Source organism: Pelodiscus sinensis, chromosome 3 (assembly GCF_052426305.1).
Source record: "Pelodiscus sinensis isolate ZL-2025 chromosome 3, ASM5242630v1, whole genome shotgun sequence".
NCBI lineage: Eukaryota > Metazoa > Chordata > Testudines > Trionychidae > Pelodiscus > Pelodiscus sinensis.
The window spans coordinates 192,341,570-192,362,006 of NC_143054.1; the positions used below are offsets into that span (position 1 = coordinate 192,341,570).

A 20,437-nucleotide genomic window follows, 5' to 3' on the forward strand; every position below is an offset into this window, starting at 1 on the left:
CACTGGAGATATTTCAGAGCAGGCTAGATAGACACCTGTCAGAGATGATCTAGATGGTGTTTGGTCCTGCCGTGAGGCCAAGTGATGGACTCGATGACCTCTTGAGGTTCCTTCCAGGTCTAGGAGTCTATGAGAATGGGCAAAATAGCATTGCACACTGCTTAGGTTAAACTCTTCTACTTCATTCAAACACAGTTCTACTCTCTTCCACAGGAGCTACTCATCTGAGTAAGCCAAGGAGGACACTGTCCTTAGTTAATCATAGCAATAATTACCTAAGGATAGGCTGCTTATTACAGTATTAATGAGTAGCTGACAGCAATGTTTGAGAAAAGTCTCCGAGCTATTTCCCATGAGATGCCTGTGTCCTGAATAGTATTATTTACCGTATGAAATAAATGACTTATGACTCCCGCCCTCATTTCTATCCGTCCAGGCTGCTTTGTTCTGGTGTGTTCAATTTATGAAACCAATCCTGATGCATTTTCTGTGTGTATAGATATAGCTTTCTTCTTGACCATTTATTGTCTGCACACTCTTCCTCCTTTGCATTGAATAGTTTTAATACAATCATTTCTTTATTTTGAGCTATCTGGGTATAAATAGAAGTTTCACACTGACAGCAAAAGATACCATGTCCGTGTTAAGAATATCCGGATTACCACTGAAATCTTATTTCTCTTGAAAGGCCTCCATGACTCTAAAATATACCAACTACATTACCATTTGCACAGAGGCATTCTTCCAAGCTAAGCACCTGCCCTGAGAATTTTCATCTGGGATAAGATATCAAGTCTATTCTAAATAATTACATGTTAAGTACGGTCATTTTAAATTGCCCATATAATATTTCATTGGGTGTGTTCAAAAGAAAAGAAGCACAAGGGCAAGATATTCTGCTGAGGTAAAGTCAATGGAACTATATGCATTTACACTAGCTGGGAACATGCTCCTCAAATTTTCGAATGTCAAGCACACAGCTCAGTAAAAATGATTGGGAGGGGTTGCAGTTGCTGGAGAAAAGGTCTAAAGTAAACAGGATGAAATTCAGTAAGGACAAATGCAAAGTGCTCTATTTGGGAAGGACAATCAGCTGCATACATACACAATGGGAAATGACCATCTAGGATGGAGTGTTGTGGAAAAAGATCCAGAGGTCATAGCAGATCAAAATTAAACATGAGTCAACAGTGTGACACTGTTGCAAAAAGAGCAAATGTCATTCTGGGATGTATTAGCAGGAGTGCTGTGAGCAAGACATGAGTAGTAATTCTTCCACTCTATTCCACACTGGTTAGGCCATAAATGGAGTATTGTGTCCATTTCTGGGCACATTTTTTGAAAGATGTGGACAAATTGGAGAAAGTCCAGAGAAGAGCAACAAAAATGATTAAAGGGCTAGAAAAACATGACCTATGAGGGAAGACTGAATGGACTGGATTTGCTTAGTCTGGAAAAGGGAAGACTAGGAGTATAATAGTTTTGAAGTACCTAAAAAGGTGTTACAGAATCACAAGATCACAGAATCAGAGAACCGGAAGGGACCTCGAGAGGTCATTAAGTCCAGTCCTCTGCCTTCAAGCACTGGTTACAAGGAGGAGGGTGAAAAATTATTCTCTTTCCCCTCAGAGGATGGGACAAGAAGCAATGGACTTAAATTGCAGCAAGGGAGGTTTGGGTTGGACATTAGGAAAAAATTCCTGTTAGGGTGATCAAGCATGGGAATAAATTGTTGAGGGAAGTTGTGGAATCTCCACCATTGGAGGTTTTTAAGAGAAGGTTAAAGAAACACCTGTCAGAGATGGTCTAGATGGTGCTTGGTCCTGCTATGAGTGCAAGGCACTAGACTTGCGAACCTCAAGACGTCCTTTCCAGTCCTATGATTCCATGATTTTCATAACAAATGATGTCTAAGTCATTTGCTTCAAGTTTGCACACTAGTGACTAGTACACCCATCATTCTATATGCAACAAGAGTGAAAAGGATGTGGCTCATTTGGGTAATTAGGCCAGTAAGTGGCCTGTGCAGAAAAATGTATAGACACGCCACTAGTAAGGTCTCCATCTGGCAGTCTTTGCTCAGGCAGAGGTGCCCCAGAATTCCACGCTATCCTGTACATAGATACACACACCCATCAAGGGCAATGTGCTTGCACAGGTGTCACTGGGGGCAGAATTTGATCTGCAGAATCTTTATTACTGGGGATGATGCACATGCAACAAAGAACCCAGCTTGATTCTCAGATTCCATGGAGAACTGGCAGGACTGACAGAAAAATAACAAACTTTCACTCTTGCAAACTGAACTGTCTCTAGTGGACACAAAGGCTGTGTCTACACTGGCATGAATTTCCGGAACTGCTTAAAACAGAATACTATTCCGTTTTCAGTTTTTCCGGAAAAGGAGCGTCTACATTGGCAGGTTGCTTTTCCAGAAAAGCCCTTTTTCCGGAAAAGCGTCTTTGGCCAATGTAGACGCGCTTTTCCGGAAAAGAGCCCCGATCGTCATTTTCGTGATTGGGGCTTTTTTCCGGAAAAGACTACTGGGCTGTCTACACTGGCCCTTTTCCGGAACAGTGTTCCGGAATAAGGACTTATGCCCGAGTGGGAGCAGCGTAGCTTTTCCGGAATAGTGGCTGATTTTGTACAGTAGAGCGTCGTTGCTTTTTCGGAAATTCAAGGGCCAGTGTAGACAGCTCGCAGCTTATTCCGGAAAAGCGGCTGATTTTCCGGAATAAGTGGCCCAGTGTAGACACAGCCAAATATAAATACAAGAACTGTCACACCAGGCCAGACCAATGATTCTTCTAGTCTAGTATCATGCCTCAGAAATATTACTCCTGGGAGAAATGTCAGCATCTCTGCAATGGAAAATTACGGAATAACCTAGCCACGAGGAAACTTTCTTCCTAACACATTCAGCTAGTAATTGGCTTAGGCTCTGAAGCAAAAGGGTCTGTATCCTTGATATACAAAAAGTCATGACTAAGTTACTAGTCTGATCTCATAACCCATATAAATATCTACATCTTGTTAATACTACTACGTTATTGTCTTCAGATGTCTATTAGTGGAGAGTTTCGCTGCTAATTTACGCACTGTGGAAAATTATGTACCATTTAAATTACACATAACATTACATTGGGTGTGTTTATCCTCAACTAAGCGAGAGTCTTACAATTCTGTTTTTAAGTATGTTTTTAGCCAGGTTTCCTGGTGCTAAAACAAGGCCCACTAATCTATAATTCCCAATATAGCGCCTAATACCTCTTTCTAAGGGCTTGTCTTCACTATGTGGAGGATTGAGGCTGCCACGGTCGATCTTCTGGAGTTTGATTTAGTGGGTCCAGCTCCTGACATGGGAAGCTGGCATGAGCCTCTCTCTGTGGAGATGGTGGGGAAACTCAAACTCGACTGTGGCTATGTAATTAATGTAGCTGGATTTGTGTATCTTAATTCGACCTTTCCCTGTAGTGTAGACCTGGTCTAACATAGAGACAGTATTCACTGGCCTTCATTCCTTGGGTATAGAACATCCACTGACTTCAAAAGGCCTTATATCAAGCCCCACAAGAACAAAACCACACTCCCAGTAGTGGTGATTATTTTAAAAGAATGGCCCATTTAGCCTGGTATCCTGTCTCGGACAGTGGCCTGGGCCAGATGATTCACAAAAGGGCAATTTCAAGGGATCCATCCCTCATCATCCAGTCTCAGTTTCTGGCCAGTTTAGGCCTCAGTTTATGGAAAAGACCCCAGGGGCCTGAACCCAAACTGTGTGTGCGATGGGCTTTGAAAATATCAACCCATCAGTTAGTGCAAGAACTGCTCATTATTAGTCTATTTCCAAATTTTAACTAATAGGAATGAAGATATCTACCACTTTGCTTTCCTCCTAACTGCAGCACTGGCTAAGGATATCTGCAATTTACCCTGGCCATTTTTACCAAAAATCTAATATGAGAAAGAGAAATAAAAATCCACTTGTCCTTATATGAGCCTTGCCCCGTGTCCAAGAATTTGGTTGACAAAGCTATTGCCAACACTGCCCATGTTAATAAATAAAAAAGGATGCACCGTTTTTTGGAACAAGACTCTGAATACGCTGGTAAATCAGGACCTGATCCTTCTAGGTTTCTAAAATCTTGGTACTGTTCAGCCTCTTATCAGATTCGGCCTTTAACTGCAGAGAAGCTACATACCTGGTACAAAGTAAAGAAAACAAATTGCTACAATTTTATCATAATTGAGGGGCATTAAATAAGGGTAACATGATTCTGTCCTCACAAAGGAGTATCTGCTTTTGAGCCCTTTCTGAACTCGGATGCAAAGAAAGGTGTGACTTAATTTACAAAGCCATTTCTAATGCACGGGCTTTTTCCATGAAATTCTTCTTAAATGGCATCATGAAGTCATCAAAATCCACCTCATAAGTAAAGCGTTCACGACGCAATTCCCGCTTTCTTATTAGATTGGCTGTTGTAGCTTCTGGGCTCCAACTCTGGAAAACACAAGTAAATACAATTGTAACAATTAAGCCTCAGTATGGTCAGAATGTTCTAATTAACTAATAATACTTACACAATGCTCTCAACATTTTTTTTTCAAATTAGAATAAATACCATAGAGATAAAGTGATGGTTAGTTAGTTGCATATTTGCTTTCTTAGATGAGAGAGATCTGTGATTTAAACCCTGGAATGCACCAGGATATTACATTAATTGCATCCTAACTTTCATTGACTTCCAATGGGAATTGGAAAACTAGTTCACTTATCTGCTTCGGAAAATCCTATTCTGTGTCTCTTATACACTTCTAAAAAGCTCACCCTAAAAATAGACTGTATAGTTATAAAACCTCTTCCAGATTCAGTAAAATATTAGTGGGCATTGCTTCCTGCCTCAATACCTGGCACAACCAAAAATCTTCCCTTGCTGAGAGATGACACAGGGACAGAGAGTCCCCCAGTAAAATTTCCAAACATCTTTAACCACCATCTTTAACCTTTGCCATATTCACGTCAGCGTCAACATGCTACAGTATTGAGGCTCTGCAAATATACTTACTTTTCTTGGTGTGAATGTAATATCAACTTTCTTAGTGGCTCCACTGGTTATCAGAGAATTCAGATGCGCGACATTGTCCTTATGGGATTCTTTCTTTTCTTCAAAAATTGATTTTTCTACAACTGGTGGAGGTGGCTGCAAATGTTTAAACACAAGACGAATATGTCACTCTTTCAAACACTGTACATACTAGTTGCTGTAGGATTTTTTTTTTTTTTTACCAGCCAGATACATGAGAGTGCATATTCAATCCTGGAAAGGATTTTTTTATTGAATGTTTTTTAAATTTGTAAGCATTTATTAGAAATAAAAATCAGGGAAGCATTTTAAGAATCAAGCAGGGTGGATGCAGTTCTTGGGAATTTACAGATGAAACGTTAACATTTGCAAAGGAATTGGTTGGCGAGCTTGGAAAGCTTGATGCTTTTTACTATGAACTAGGGATGTTAAATGTCAATTAATTAGCTAATTGAATAGTCGATGCAATTTGCATCAACTATTCGATTGCTCGATAAAGGCGCCTCCGCCTTTGAAGTGTAGCAACAGCCCCAGGGCTGTTGCTAACTTCAAAGGTGAAAGCGCTGTGGGAAGCATGGGGCCAGCAGGCACCCCGCTGGCCCCATGTTCCCTGCAGCATTTCAAAGCGGCAGCGCTGCATGGAACCCGGGGTCAGCACAGGAATCCCCAGCTGAGCCAGGCTCCATGCAGTGCTGCCACTTTGAAATGCTGTGTGTAGCCTGGAGCCAGCTGGGCTGCTGCTTTGAAGCACTCCCTCCGCTTCCCCTCCCCTTGCTGCCTCTTTCTGAGAGAGGCAGCGGAGGGGGGGGGGGGAGAGGGCAGCAACTAGTCAACTAGTGTGTCGACTAGTCATTCGCATGCCTACTATGAACCTCAAATATTAACTAGCAAGCCTGTGAAGAAAACCCCCAGAGGGCATTTGCACTAAGGAGTTGACTAGAGTTTAGATTCTAGTCTGAGTCACATTTCCCCTAGATTGTCATGGACAGAATTACTCGGGGGGGGGGGGGGGGGGGATAGATAAAGCTTTTAATCCTGGAGGGAATAATTGCACTGCCTCTAATTAGTGTCCCCTGGGACTAATTAAGAAGCAGCGCTAACAAACTCAGAGGAAAGTCAGGCCTGAAAAGGTAATAACTATGATGAAGTTGCAACAGCTGGTGTTAGAACATGAATTAGAGGGAAATGATCAGGTACTCAGGGCTGCGGTTGGGACACAGAGACCCCACAAGGGAAAAGAACACCCAGAACAGATGCAAGGTTTGAAAAATACGAGTCAAATAGCTCAACCTTTGCAAAGGCGGATTATGCAGTAACAGCAGACTCACTGCTGTAAAAAAAAAAAAAAATTCAAGGGGCTTTATCCAAAGCCCACTTAACTCAATGGAAGTCTTCCCGTAGACTTCAAGAGCTTCAGGTCAGGCCGTAGATGTGACAAGGTCTTCTTTTAACAAATCATGATCATCTGCAGCTCAGGACTGGCCTATCCCACTGCGGGCCATCGGCCTAAGTTGTGCAACTTCAGCTACACGACTAACGTAGCTGAAGGTGACTAGGCCTGCTTCCAGCAGTATCTTCACAGCAGAAAGTCAACAGCCGACACTCTCCCATTGACTCTGCTTCCTCGTCTCATTTTGGTGGAGTGCCAGAGTTGTGGGGAGAGTGCTCGCCAGTTGATTTATTGTGTCCATACAATTCTAGGTGTGATAAATTGACCCCCACTGGACAGATTGCTGCCATCGATCCAGCAAGTAGTGAAGACATGCCCATGGTCTCTACAGTACCATACGTGATGACAATAAAGATTACACAAGGGAAAAGGACATTTCTCTACTTTGTATTTAGATACCATAGAACACACAATTCCTGAAATATCACACATCAACCAGGACAGTGGGTGATCCTGCACTAAAATACTTATCCAATCTGCTGTTTTGACTGATGGATGAGGTGAGTCATTCAGAAACTATGCAATGCAAGGTACAGACTTTAAACAAAGTACTACTCTTGATGAGGGAAAAGTGCTATAATCATACATATAGGGTATGTCTAGACTACATGGCTCCGTCGATGAGTTTACTAGACATAGCAAAATGAAGCGGCAATTTAAATAATCGCCGCTTCATTTACATCAAAATGGCCACCACGCCGTGCCGATCAGCTAATTGTCGGCACAGCGTGGTAGTCTAGACGCTCCGTGGTCGACAAGGGAAGCCTTTGTTGACCGCTCCGGTAAACCTCGCCGCTTCATTTTGCTATATCTAGTAAACTCATCTACATGGCTTTGTCGACTGAGCCATGTAGTCTAGATGTACCCTTAGATACCTGCCAACAGGAGTGTTAATTTTTTTGCACGCTTTCGGTGGCCAAATCCATTGACACAGCAAGCATGGTTCTGGGTACTGACCAATGTTCCTCTAATTTTTCCATGTGCAGAATAAATATTATTACATGCACCAAGGCATGTGCAGAGGTGCACCACCAATAGAAACACATGCTGCCAGTTGTGGTACAGTGGGTGCTCTGCTAATCAGGTGGGGGGCATTTGAATCTCTCCTGGGTGGCCGCCCAAGCGTTCAGCTTATGGGGACCAGTGGTACTGACTGTGCAGCTTAGCAAAAGGGAAGGCTGAAGTTGTGGGTACAGTTCTGGCTCTGATGAGCTGGGTTTGTGGCTCTGACACAGACTTCTGGTGTGATCTTTGGAAAGACACCTAACATACTTAGATTGAAATCTCTTTGGGTCAGGGACCATCTTGTTTTTGGGTGTCTCTACAAAACCTCACCTAATGAGGCCCAAGACTGGAGCATCTAGATATTAAAGCAATACAAATTAATAATAAACTCATCATCATCATCATAATGATAAACTCTGTATCTGACTTCTTCTATCTGCAACACTCTCCATTCCCATGGGTGACTTCTCACTCCCACAGAATTCTTTACCCCGGCCCTCAAGCATTCTAGTTTGGAGGTCAGGCAGACGGTAACACTTCTGGCCTGACCACCAACAGCTGTGGGAATCACAAACCAGCGCAGCTAAAGCCTGACAATTGAGCTCTAATTCTGCAACATTCTCCAGAGCTGTGAGGTCCAGACAGCCCGTCCATCACTACTTCTGCTTGGTATAAATCTCTAGCATTCATGCTCAGGGTATCACCCCTCTCACCCTCAGGATCCCAAAGAGCTAAATCCTTTCCCACCCCAACCTGCATTACCACCAATACTGCACTTGGGAATCCGATCTGTAATACCCGTATCTCATGCTGAATCTCCTGGGATAGTACGTAACGATATTGCAAACTCAAAAATATGGGTTACCTTGGCCAAAAGTGATTTACTTAAGGCCAGTGTGACAGGACTGCAGCACCTGATGGGGCACTGATAACTATGAGGCAGGAGTTCAGGGACCAGAGACACAAAAAAGCAAGCTCAAGTTACTGAGGAGCTGCAATGCTCCTTATGCTATTGGTCTGGGGGGGATACCACACACGCTCTTATTATTACAATAGTGCCCAGAGGCCTGAGTGATGGGCACTGTCCCTGTCCCAAAGACTTTCCAATCTGAACAGACATTTTCCAGAGGGGGAAGTGCCTATGGTCATACAAAGAAGTCTGTGGAGGAGTTTGGTATGGAACACTGATCTCCTGTTATCCTCTGCCTTGATGCTTTCTCCCAGCCACCTGTTTCAGTGCTAGCATGAAACAAAATACAGGACTATGTAGCACTTTAAAGACTAACAAGATGGTTTATTAGGTGATGAGCTTTTGTGGGCCAGACCCACTTCTTCAGATCAAATAGTGGAAGAAAATAGTCACAACCATATATACCAAAGGATACAATTTTGTTTTGTATTTTGTTTCAGCTACACCAGACTACCACGGCTACTTTTCTATCTCTAGTGCTAGCATGGTTTGCTTAAGTATTTTGTAGATCAACTTCATAGCGTTTACCTGGAAAATAAACTAAGAAAACCAGCATTTTACTAATGGTTGGCAACCCGCATCACCACCTTCGCTGTATTTCATTACCCAATGTCGTCTATCATACCTCTTCTTTCACAGCTTCAGCCTCCGCACGCTTGGGCTTAGCGGCTGGTTTAGGCTTGGCAGGTTTCTTCCCTTTCTTCTCTTTATCCCCTTTGGCTTCTGGTGGCTTTGGCAAACGGTCCAGTTTTTCTTGAAGCAGGTCAATGAGTCTAAAGTCAGCATACGCCTTTGCAATGTCCAAAGTATTTTGACCTGGTTGAAAAGAAAAACAAGAAGCAAACCAAGTTTGTGATAAGAATCACTGGCAGGGGCTGTCAGCCATGACAATAAACAATAGGGTTGATAACTTTAACTGCATAATGACACTGAACTCAGAGCTCCAGCTTGCAAACCATTAAACACATGAGTGGCACACACTCATGCCAGCAGCCTTGCTGTCATCAATGGCAATACTTGCAAGAACAGGCAGTTGCAGGGCAGGGGCAGGGCGGAGGAAACTTCATGCGTTTTCCCCCCGCCCCCAAACCCTGATTTGCCTGGGAGCAGAAGAGGGCGTGCACGAAGTCTCCTCCCACTGCCGGGGCATGGGCACCTATGGGGAACCTCTGAGGAGGCAAAGACTTTATGCACTCCCCCACCACCAGACCAATCATGGTCTGTGGGTGGGAAAGCAGGGAAGTATCTTGGCCCCGCCCCTTCAGCCTAGGACCCCGCCCCTTCTGGTGTGGCCCAGGGCCACTTGCATATTTTTTTACTGGGGGCGACGTCAGCAATTTTTGCCCACCCCGATATAAATAGTTACCTTTTCTGTTTTCCATCTGGACTTTCGCCCCAGAATCGATTAAATACTGCACGGAGTCCAGTCTACAACTCTCAATAGCTCTCATCAGTGGGGTGGCATAGTTGATTGTCACTGCATCTATGACTGCTCCAGAGTTCACCAGCAGTTCTGCAATGTCCTGTTGACCTGCGTGGCACGCATGGTGCAGAGGAGTCCACTTGAAATTGTCAGTTGCGTTTACATCAGCCCTACCAATGAATAAATATATAAGAATACATGAAGAGCCATACTGGGTCAGACCTATGGTTTACCTAGCCCAGTATCTTGTCTTCTAACGGTGACTGATGCCAGATAGTCCCGAGGGACTGAGTGAAATAAGGCGATTATTGAATGATCCATCCCCTTGTCGTCTAAATCCAGCATCAGAGGTGAAAAGATTTAGGAACACCCAGAGCATGGGGTTGCATCCCTGATCATCCTGGCTAATAGCCATTAGTGTACCCATACAGTGTGAACTTCTATATTAGGGTACATCTAAACTACATGCCTCTGTCGGCAGAGGCATGTAGATTTATTTGTTCAGCAAAGGCAAATGAAGCCGCAATTTAAATGATCACGGCTTCATTTACATTTACATGGCTGCCGCGCTGAGCCGACAAACAGCTGATCAGCTGTTTGTCAGCTCGCGCGCTAGTCTGGGCGTTCCCCCTGTCAACATCAAAGCCCTTTGTCGGCAGCCCCGGTAAACCTCATTCCACGAGGAATAACGGGGCTGCCGACAAAGGGCTTTGATGTCGACAGGGGGAACGTCCAGACTAGCGCACGAGCCGACAAACAGCTGATCAGCTGTTTGTCGGCTCAGCGCGGCAGCCATGTAAATGTAAATGAAGCCGTGATCATTTAAATCGCGGCTTCATTTGCCTTTGCTGATCTGTCTAATCTACATGCCTCTGCCGACAGAGGCATGTAGTCTAGACACAGCCTTAAAGAGGCACTACGTCTACGTCTACACTGGCATGAATTTCCGAAAATGCTTTTAATGGAAAAGTTTTCTGTTAAAAGCATTTTCGGAAAAGCGCGTCTAGATTGGCAGGATGCTTTTCCGCAAAAGCACTTTTTGCGGAAAAGCGTCCGTGGCCAATCTAGACGTGGTTTTCCGCAAAAAAGCCCCGATCGCCTTTTTCACGATCGGGGCTTTTTTGCGGAAAACAGCACTATGCTGTCTACACTGGCCCTTTTGCGCAAAAGTCTTTCGGAAAAAGACTTTTGCCCGAACGGGAGCAGCATAGTTTTTCCGGAAAAGCACTGATGATTTTACATGAGATCATCAGTGCTTTTCCGGAAATTCAAGCGGCCAGTGTAGACAGCTGGCAAGTTTTTCCGCAAAAGCAGATGATTTTGCGGAAAAACTTGCCAGTCTAGACACAGCCTATGTGTATATAGAGGTGAATGTCACTGTACAATACGCATTAGGTGCACAACATTTTCTCAGTGCAATAAGCCTTTTCGTGGATTTTCATCTCACTTTCATACAGCTTTGCAATGTTTGAATGTGTCTGATGTGGCTTACCATGGAACTCAATGGATCTGAGGTGTCTGTATGACATAACTAGTCCCATCTTGGAACACTACAGGGTGCCTACTCACCTTGCCAGGAGAATGCTTTCCCTGCAGAGAGGAACAATAGGGTTGTAAATCATTCATGTCACTGATCAAACATATTGTTTCTACAGTGCTGCCATGTGTGCGCTCTGGCTTCCTTTCGGACCAGATGATGTGATCGTCTAATCCTTAGGGCGACGTTGTACCCTCCTTAACACAAGATCAGCATTCTTCTTAGGTTCTTTTTGCCAGAACAATTCAGGCTGTGTGTCACTTTACAACCTGTCCTGCGTAAGAGTTGCCTGGGGTTATGCTGCTCCAGAAGCATTGATCGAGGGGACAGGAATCTGCCTTTGATCTACACTAAGAGGAATTTACTTTTCACAAGTGAGTAGACTCCTCTGTGTTGGCTCACTGTAGGAAACAGAGTCATAGCCACTTCCTGTCCATGCCTGCCTTCCCATATGACCCTACAAAGGTTGCTCTTTCCACAGTGTCCAGGCACCTTCACACTCCTGTTACACATACAGGGCAAGCGGGGATCTTGCCCCTAATGGAAAAGAAAGTGGAGATGAGATTGGAGGGTGTTTGCACTTGGAGGGTAGCTTTAAACCTAAGTGATGCTTATGCTGGAGTTCATAAAGCTGAAAACTGTAGGTACTGTGGGTACTTATATATATATTTTTAAATAAGGGGTACTTATAATTTTTTAAATGGGTACTTTATAAAAAAAGGTTGAGAAACACTGTTCTAAGGGACTGGCCACCATAGATGTGAGGCAGAACCCTCCCAAGTAATATCTTTAGATTCTGGTTACTTATTTCAGTTCCCTTCCCAGTAAAACATTTCACCCATTGAACATTCTTCTGCAGAAGGCAACAGCACCCACAACACAAAGAACTACTAGGAATGACAGTGAAATGAGACATGAAAGATAAGCTCATACAATTATCAGATCATTTCTTTTCATTTTCTTGTTATTTTTCTCAACTGTTTTTTAAAAAACAAGGAGCAGTCCTCTGGCACCTAAGGGTATGTCTACACACAAAATGCATTTCAAAATAGCATTTGGCTATTTCGAAATAGCGCGTCCACACTGAGTGGACGCTGAATCGCATTTAAGGCCGGCCGGAACCAGGTCCGGCAGGGCATCAGGTCAGGAGTTACTTTGTGTGGCTGCTGCCTGAGGATATCTGAGGCCTGTGCTTAAAGGGACCCCCGCTGGACAGCCGGTTCTCAGCTTTCCCTGCTTGCTTGCCTACCTCGATGAGGGACAGCAAAGCATTTTTGTCTCTGCGTGCCCTGGTTGCCTTCACTTGGGACACCACAGCACTCTGCAGCATGGAGCCAGAGGTGCCCCTGGGCACTCTGGTGCTTCTCGTGGACATGTTGCTGCAGAAGGCGTTATTGCATCTACACTGTCCTTTGTGTCTACACTGTCATGTCGACAAAGCGGCTTGCTTTGTCGACAGAACTGGATGTAGTCTAGATGTTCTTTGTCAACAGAAACTTTGTCAACAGTATCTGTGTGTGTCTAAACTACACCCCTCTGCTGACAGAGGGATGCAGATTAGGCTTATCGCTATTGCAAATTAAGCGGGGATTTAAATATCTCGTGCTTCATTTGAATAGAAATGGCCGCCGCTTCTTGCCACTGCGGCAAAAAGCGGCAGTCTAGACGGGGATCAGTCGACAAGGAAAGCCTTTTCTGACCAATTCTGTAAACTTTGTTGCACGAGGCATAAGGGATCAGTTAGAAAAGGCTTTCCTTGTTGACCGATCCCCGTGTAGACTGCTGCTTTTTGTGAGCACAGTGCCGCGTCAGCAAAAAGCAGTGGCCATTTCTATTCAAATGAAGTGCAGGAACCGTTTCATTTGCAATAGCGATGTACCTAATCTACATCCCTCTGTCAGCAGAGGGGTGTATTTTAGACACATCCTAAGGTGCCACAGTCTTTAACTTTAAAAGCAGTCTTTAACTTTAAAACCTAACACAACTACCCCTCTGTTTTTTAAAAAGTCAGTGCACTTGATTTTATTCTGAAGTAGTTACATTTTAAAGGGGATGTGGCCAACTGGTTTATAATCCAAATTTCACAATAGTTGAATGGATGCATATTGTAGAATCAAATATTTCTCATCTTTGTTTTTAACACTGAACAGACTTTCTGATTATGAATCACCAAATCTCTGGCATAAATCAGCATAGCTCCATTGAAACAAAAGTATCTGTGTTGATTTATACAAGCCGATGATCCCGCATGGCATGTCTGTTTGGCTTTAGGTTAGAAAATGTCAGTATTTTAGAGCAATTCTTTAATTATTCAAAGATAGAAAGATTGATATTAAAAACTGCACACTGGTGTAATCAGGGGATGTTTTCAGTGTTGTTTTTCTAGTTTATCCCACATAGCAGCACAGTAAGGCTATGTCTAGACTGCAAGCCTCTTTCGAAAGAGGCTCTTTCGAAAGCATCTTTTGAAAGAGGCTCTTTCGAAAGCATCTTTTGAAAGAGCCTCTTTCGAAAGAGAGCGTCTAGACTGCACGGAGAAATTTCAAAAAAGCGGCTTGCTTTTTCGAAAGAAAGCATCCAGTGAGTCTGGATGCTCTCTTTCGAAGACGCCCTATTTACATTGAAGAACGCCTTCTTTCGAAAGAGGAACTTTCGAAAGAAGGCGTTCTTCCTCGTAAATTGAGGTTTACCGCCATCGAAAGAAAAGCCGCGTTCTTTCGAATTAATTTCGAAGGAACGCGGCTTGAGTCTGGACGCAGGGGAAGTTTTTTCGGAAAAAGGCTACTTTTCCCGAAAAAACCCCTGAGTCTGGACACAGCCTAAGGGTGGAATATGCAACATGAGAGAGGGCATAAGAGGCTAGCAGAAAGAATATAAATATTTTATATTATTACAGAACAGAAACAACCAGCATTGCTGCAATATTGTTGATACAGCTGTTTCAGAAATTGTGAACTGAATAGCAATCTTCAGTATGCCTCCATTCTTTCTAAATCTTATACTGATTTTTCCCTTCTTCCATATTCCCTTCTGGTTAATTAATTTTTTTAGTATTTCCCCATTAATATCTTTTGCATTTGCTCTCTATTTTATTCACTGATTATTTTATTTTATTACTTTCTGGAAATGAAAATTCATACGCAAAGAATTGGATTAACACAAATGCAGTGATTTGAGAGGATGTCTTCAGTCTAAGGCAAGTAGATCCAGGGATGCAGACATCTTTGAGCATCTATGCAGGACTAGAACCCTGCTGATTGTGGTATCTCTTCCTCAGGGGGACCTCAGAACAGGAGGCGGTCCATCAGTATCTTTTTCTGGTTACCAGGAGCTGATGGAAACTCAGAGAGGAGACCCAAAAGCAAAGTCTGGAGAGTAAAAATCACCAATGTTCCTTCACAGTTACCAAAGGGGAGAAAGATGCTGCCTCCTGTTTCTGAACAAGCCATAAGCTCTTCCCACTGCATGCACACACATCAGCTACACCAGCTTCACTGACTATGGAACTGTCCCATAGAGGTACAATGTAGAAACTGCTGCACTAGAGAAACCATTAGCACATTAGTCCAGGAGCCAATACCAGATGCTTCATAGGAAGATGCAAGAAACCCAGCAGAGAGAAGATGTTTCAGAGAAAGTTTCTTCCTGATCTGCTCTGGCCAGAAGGTCACATATGCCTCAAAACACAAGGGTTTTCATTCCATCCAAATGTCTTTTCAATTCTTTACTAATATAGTCCTGGGTGGTCTTGTAATCTACATAAATGTCTAATCCTTTTAAAAATCCTGCTGACGTCTCGCTCTCAGTGATATCTTGGCAATGAGTTCCACAGGCTAATGGAGTGTTGTTTATTTACCAGTTCTAAATTTGTTGGCTTTCAGTGTCATTGAATCTCACTTGATTTTGTATTAGGGTGAAACATAGCACTCAATCATCCTCATACCATTCATTATTTTATACAGCACTATTATTTCCTATTCATCTCTTTTCTGGAGTAGATGATTCACAACCCTACCATATGGAATATTTTCCATCTCTGCAATTATTCTCCCTGAACCTCCTTCTTCCCCCCTCTGCACCCTGGCTTCTATTTTAGGTGCAAACTAATCAGATCTGAACAGAATATTCCAGGCAAGGGCATAACATTGATTTACACAGGACTTGCACATTAGCATTTTCTCTTGCTGTATTTTTTAAATCAAACTGATTTATGATACGGTTCCAAGCAAAACTGTGCAAGTAAACCAAAGCACGCACTGTCAATTTATGTTTAAACTGCACTGTTTTCTCTGACCTTAGAGCACACACGGAACTCTGTGCATTGCACTCAATACGATTGGTTGAAAGACCATATTGTAAAAAGGAGCCCTGTTAGATTCCCTTAGCAAAGTTTTCTACTTAAATTCTCTCTCGCTGAAAGGTGCAAAGCTAACATTTACTATAGCACAATTCCTCTGGATTTCCTGGTTTTATCAGTTTAGAATCCCAAAAACAACACTGCTTTACCATGTTGCGAGGTCCAAATATTACACATAAGGGGCAACATTTATCCAGGCTGTAACTCCACTGAAGTCAACTGAGGTTTTAAGTTAGTGGAAATTAGTTGGTCCAATGAGCATAACCACCTGACCCCAAGAATGCAAAGACTTCCACATGTACGTAACTTTGCAAGTGTCCCCTTAATATTAGTGGGACTGCTGAAATGTGTACACTTCCATGAGTTTAAGTCTCTGTAGGTATAGATAATGCAGGCCTTGCTGGAATTCAAGGAACAACTACCAGTACGGACCAAAGGCTGTGAACTAGAGAAGGCCTTGCCTTTGCAAAAATTCAATCCACCAGGTATTAGTGAACGCCAATTAAGAGATTTAAATATTTGACTGGAGAGGACGGTACACAAACACTCAGTGTTCTCAAGTCATTGCATGAGCGCATTCTCTGGGGGTTATTCTGGGGCAGACAGACCCCCTCTGACAATGGATGAGGAGGTTTTATTAGAACTAGCCGGTGCAAGGTAGAAGAAAATAACAAGTGCGTGGAATGTAACACGTCACTTCCTTGAGTCAATGCTAGCTGGAGGCAATATGAGATGGGAATCTTTGTGCTGGCTTAGGTGTCCTGATGGAGCTGGTACCATTGTCATGGGCATATATATATTAGCGTACCTGTAGCTCCTACGGGGCACACATTAGTACAGGCAGTCCCCGGGTTACGTACAAGATAGGGACTGTAGGTTTGTTCTTAAGTTGAATTTGTATGTAAGTCGGAACTGGTACATATTGTAGGGGAAACTCTAGCCAAACATTTCTCCAGAGCTCAGTTTTATTCTCCCACACCTCACTTCCCTCAGTCCTTTATTCTCAAGCTGAGGTGTCTGCTGAGAAAAGCCGCTCCGCGTCTCCTTTGTCCGCTGGGGGGGGGGGCGCTAGCTTCGCGTCTCCCTGGTCTGCTGGGGGGAAGCAGCTTGTGCGGGGTTGCCTCACCCCGTTTGTAAGTAGGGGTCCGATGTATGTCGGATCCATGTAACCCGTGGACTGCCTGTACTGTCTTCTGTTGACAAGGAACCTAGCCAAGCACTTTTGCTGCTGAACTGAACCTGTGGTCTTTCTTTACGAACCACAGTGGCATGGGCATGAGAACTAAGGGTGCAGGGGGTGCCTGGGGTCCCAGCTGCCATCCCCATGCTGCACTGCATGACAGGGTCTCTCCTATCGATCTTGCATGCTGGGATCCCAATTCAAGCTCCGTACGCTGGGGGCCTCCCCTGCTGCTGGCCGTCTCCCCTGCTGCTGGCCGCACACGCAGAGTCCTGCTGCCACCTCACACACCAGGTTCCCAGCTGTTGGCCCACATGCCAGGGGTTCTGCTGTTGACCCCATGTGCTGAGGTCCTGGTTTGAGCCCTGTATGCTGGGAGGCCTTTGCTCCCAGCCTCAGCTGGGGGTAGGGTTGGACAGGGGTAACAGAGTTCAGGCATCACCCCTTTTAACAAAGTTCCTGCACCAATGAATATTGAGTTCTGCAGAACTGGCAAGCTGTTGGTGACACTGACATTGGATACAGCACCTACCAGCCTCTGCAAGGCTCCACTAACAACAGAGCCTAAGATTAAGTATCAGAGGGGTAGCCGTGTTAGTCTAAATCTGCAAAAGTGGTGAGGAGTCCTGTGGCACCTTATAGACTAACTGAAGTGTAGGAGCATAAGCTTTCGTGGGCAAAGACCCACTTTGTCAGATGCAACCTAAGAGCCTAAGATTGTAAGTAACTGTGCTTATCCTGGCAAACGGTGAGCTGTCTTGCTATATGTGGGAGTGTAACGCTAACGTAAATGTCATTGCCTTTAAAATTTAAAAAAAAATGTTTTGAAAAAACCCGCCACGAGTGTGTAGCAATTATTGCATCGAAACATACCAGATTTCTCTGTGAACAGACACCCTGTCATGCTCTGGTATTGCCCTAGAGTCATTCAGATAAATGCTTAAGGGAACCTCTTCCAAATTACTTTAATGAATCGTTAACTATCCTTCAAAATGAAACCCCTCGCTTTTATCATTAAGATTTCCCCAAAGTGTGTCTGCTGACTGCAGTCTGCTGTCGAACTTTTAAAGTGGTGAATAAATTAAATAGCTGTGTCTGATGACAGCCTTACCACGAATCTATTCAGCACCTGATGTGTCAGCCTGCTCCGGCTGGAAAAGAAAAGTGATGCTTTTATGCAATGGTCACGTACACCCTTTTGCCTCTAAAAGCAGGAGAACTGGGATGTATTTCCAGGTCTGTCAGACTGCTTATGTAATCTAAGGCCAATCCCTTAGGCCAACATTTTCAAAAAACATCCACTAATTTTGAGGGCCTCCATTTTTGGAATGCCCACTTTGGAACTCACGGGGTCTGATTTTCGAGAGGTGCTGAGTACCTATAGCTCCTGACTTCAAGGGGATAATAGGTGAGGTACCCAGTGCTTCTAAAAGTGTTTGCTCAGACTCTCCAAAGTAGCAAACACTTGGAAAATGTTACCTTTACCACTTCTGAAGATCATCTTTAAGTACCTCTGGGTGTGTCTACACTAGCCCCCTAGTTCGAACTAGGGAGGCTAAAGAAGGCATTCGAAGTTGCAAATGAAGCCTGGTGGAATCTCCCTCTCTGGAGATATTTAAGAACAGGTTGGATAGACATCGGTCAGGGATGGTGTAGACGGAGCTTGGTCCTGCCTTGAGGACGGGGGGCTGGACTCGATGACCTCTTGAGGTCCCTTCCAGTCCTATTATTCTATGATTCTATGACTTAAATATCCCGGGCTTTATTTGCATCTTCCCATCCGGGTGCCATTTTTAAATCCCTTTAGTCCGAACTAACTGCCTGCGGTTACACGCGGCAGTCAAATGTTAACTCGGACTAAGTCCTTAGTTCAATTTAACTGTTACACCTCGTGGAATGAGGTGGAATGAGGTGTAACAGTTAACTTGAACTAAGGACGTAGTCCGAGTTAACGTTTGACTGTCACATGTAGCCGCGGGCAGTTAGTTCGGACTAAGGGGATTTAAAAATGGCGCCCGGACAGGAAGATGCAAATAAAACCCGGGATATTTAAGTCCTGGGCTTCATTTGCAACTTCAAATGCCTACATTAGCCTCCCTAGTTTGAACTAGGGGGCTATTGTAGACATACCTTCTGTTTCCCTATTTTCTAAGCAAGGATCACAATAACAATACCCTACCTCTCAGGGGTGTTATGAAGCTAAATTCATAAGTGCTTGCAATGCTTTGTTTACACAGTGATAAACACGACACAAATGCTTACAAAGAAAGTTGAATAGCTCCAAGTTTCTTTTTGGGGGGTTTAAGTGACTATCAAATAAGAACATAAGAACAGCCATACTGGGTCAGACCGAAGGTCCATCTAGCCCAGTATATTGTCTGCCGACAGTGGCCAATATATACTCTGTGCAAAATATATATACTCAATATATATACTCTGTGCAAAATCAAGAACAAGAACAATCCTCCCCATGAAAAAATAAGAAATCTTATAAAAAGGAAAAACATACCCCTTCTCTAAAAGGAATTTCACAGCGTCCATATTCCCACTTCCACATGCAGCCATCAATGGAGTTTTATAATATACATCTCTAATGTCCACTGGTACCCCCTCTTCAAAGGCTTTCTTCAGTGACACTATGTCTCCTTCTTTACTAAGATAGATAATTTTGGTGTACGTTTTCTCGGGCTCATCAATGTACCATGCAGAGTCGTCCTGCAAAGGATGTTCAGGGGGGTGATCCCGATTAAAACGGCTACTGTCGGTAACATTCTGATAGGTCTCAATCATGTACATAGGGGGCCCTCCGTCTGTTCGACGTGGGCACAAGCTCTCTGGAAGGACACAGATAGGCATGGGTATGGAGAACTTGCCTTTCTTGCCTTTTCCTTTCTTGCCTTTCTTCTTTTTGGGTCCAAACGATGAAATGAGATAGGCTTTTTGCAAGTATTTGGAACCTTTAAAAAACTCTTCAATGTTAACCCCCCCAGCGCGAGACTTATCATGCGCCTGGGCAACCGTTTGTATTTGTTCAGCATCTACAAAATCACACTTCTCCTGAATAATGGATGCAAAGTCATCTTTGGTTACTGTTCCGTCACCCCTGTCCACTATCTCAAATGCCTCGCGAAGGGCTGTCTGATGTTCTAAGGACCAGTCATGCAACCTCATCGCCCAGCGTGGATCATCATCCTTCGCACCAGGTTTGGAGACTTTAGCATGGAATCGTTCAATTTTGCGCAGTTCCTTTGAGGCTGCTTTAAAACCACCTTCTTTGGCGATCATCCTTGGGGTCTTTGTGAGCAGGTTCTTCCATTTCGGATCGCAACCTAAAACACAGAAATGGTTTTACTAAAAATACCAGATGGTGTATGCAACTAGCTAAGTCTTCATACAGATTTGCAACAAACTGCTGTAGACAATTATTAACA

General features: G+C 43.8%; 1 protein-coding gene across 2 annotated transcripts in view; it reads right to left on the reverse strand.

The window, feature by feature from the left end:
- Positions 1 to 2,645: 2,645 nt before the first annotated feature.
- The window catches only part of ANKEF1 (ankyrin repeat and EF-hand domain containing 1), a 38,868-nt gene continuing 21,076 nt past the window's right edge, over positions 2,646 to 20,437 (reverse strand). The window contains exons 6-10 of one of the 2 annotated variants that reach the window (XM_025177960.3): positions 19,516 to 20,335; positions 9,876 to 10,102; positions 9,135 to 9,325; positions 5,067 to 5,201; positions 2,646 to 4,501 (exon numbers count right to left, since the gene is read on the reverse strand). In XM_025177960.3, the coding sequence (XP_025033745.2) occupies positions 4,349 to 4,501; positions 5,067 to 5,201; positions 9,135 to 9,325; positions 9,876 to 10,102; positions 19,516 to 20,335 (1,526 nt within the window). In that variant the 3' untranslated portion in view covers positions 2,646 to 4,348. The remainder of the gene's footprint in view (positions 4,502 to 5,066; positions 5,202 to 9,134; positions 9,326 to 9,875; positions 10,103 to 19,515; positions 20,336 to 20,437) is intronic. The other variant, XM_075925674.2, reaches the window with a different exon arrangement.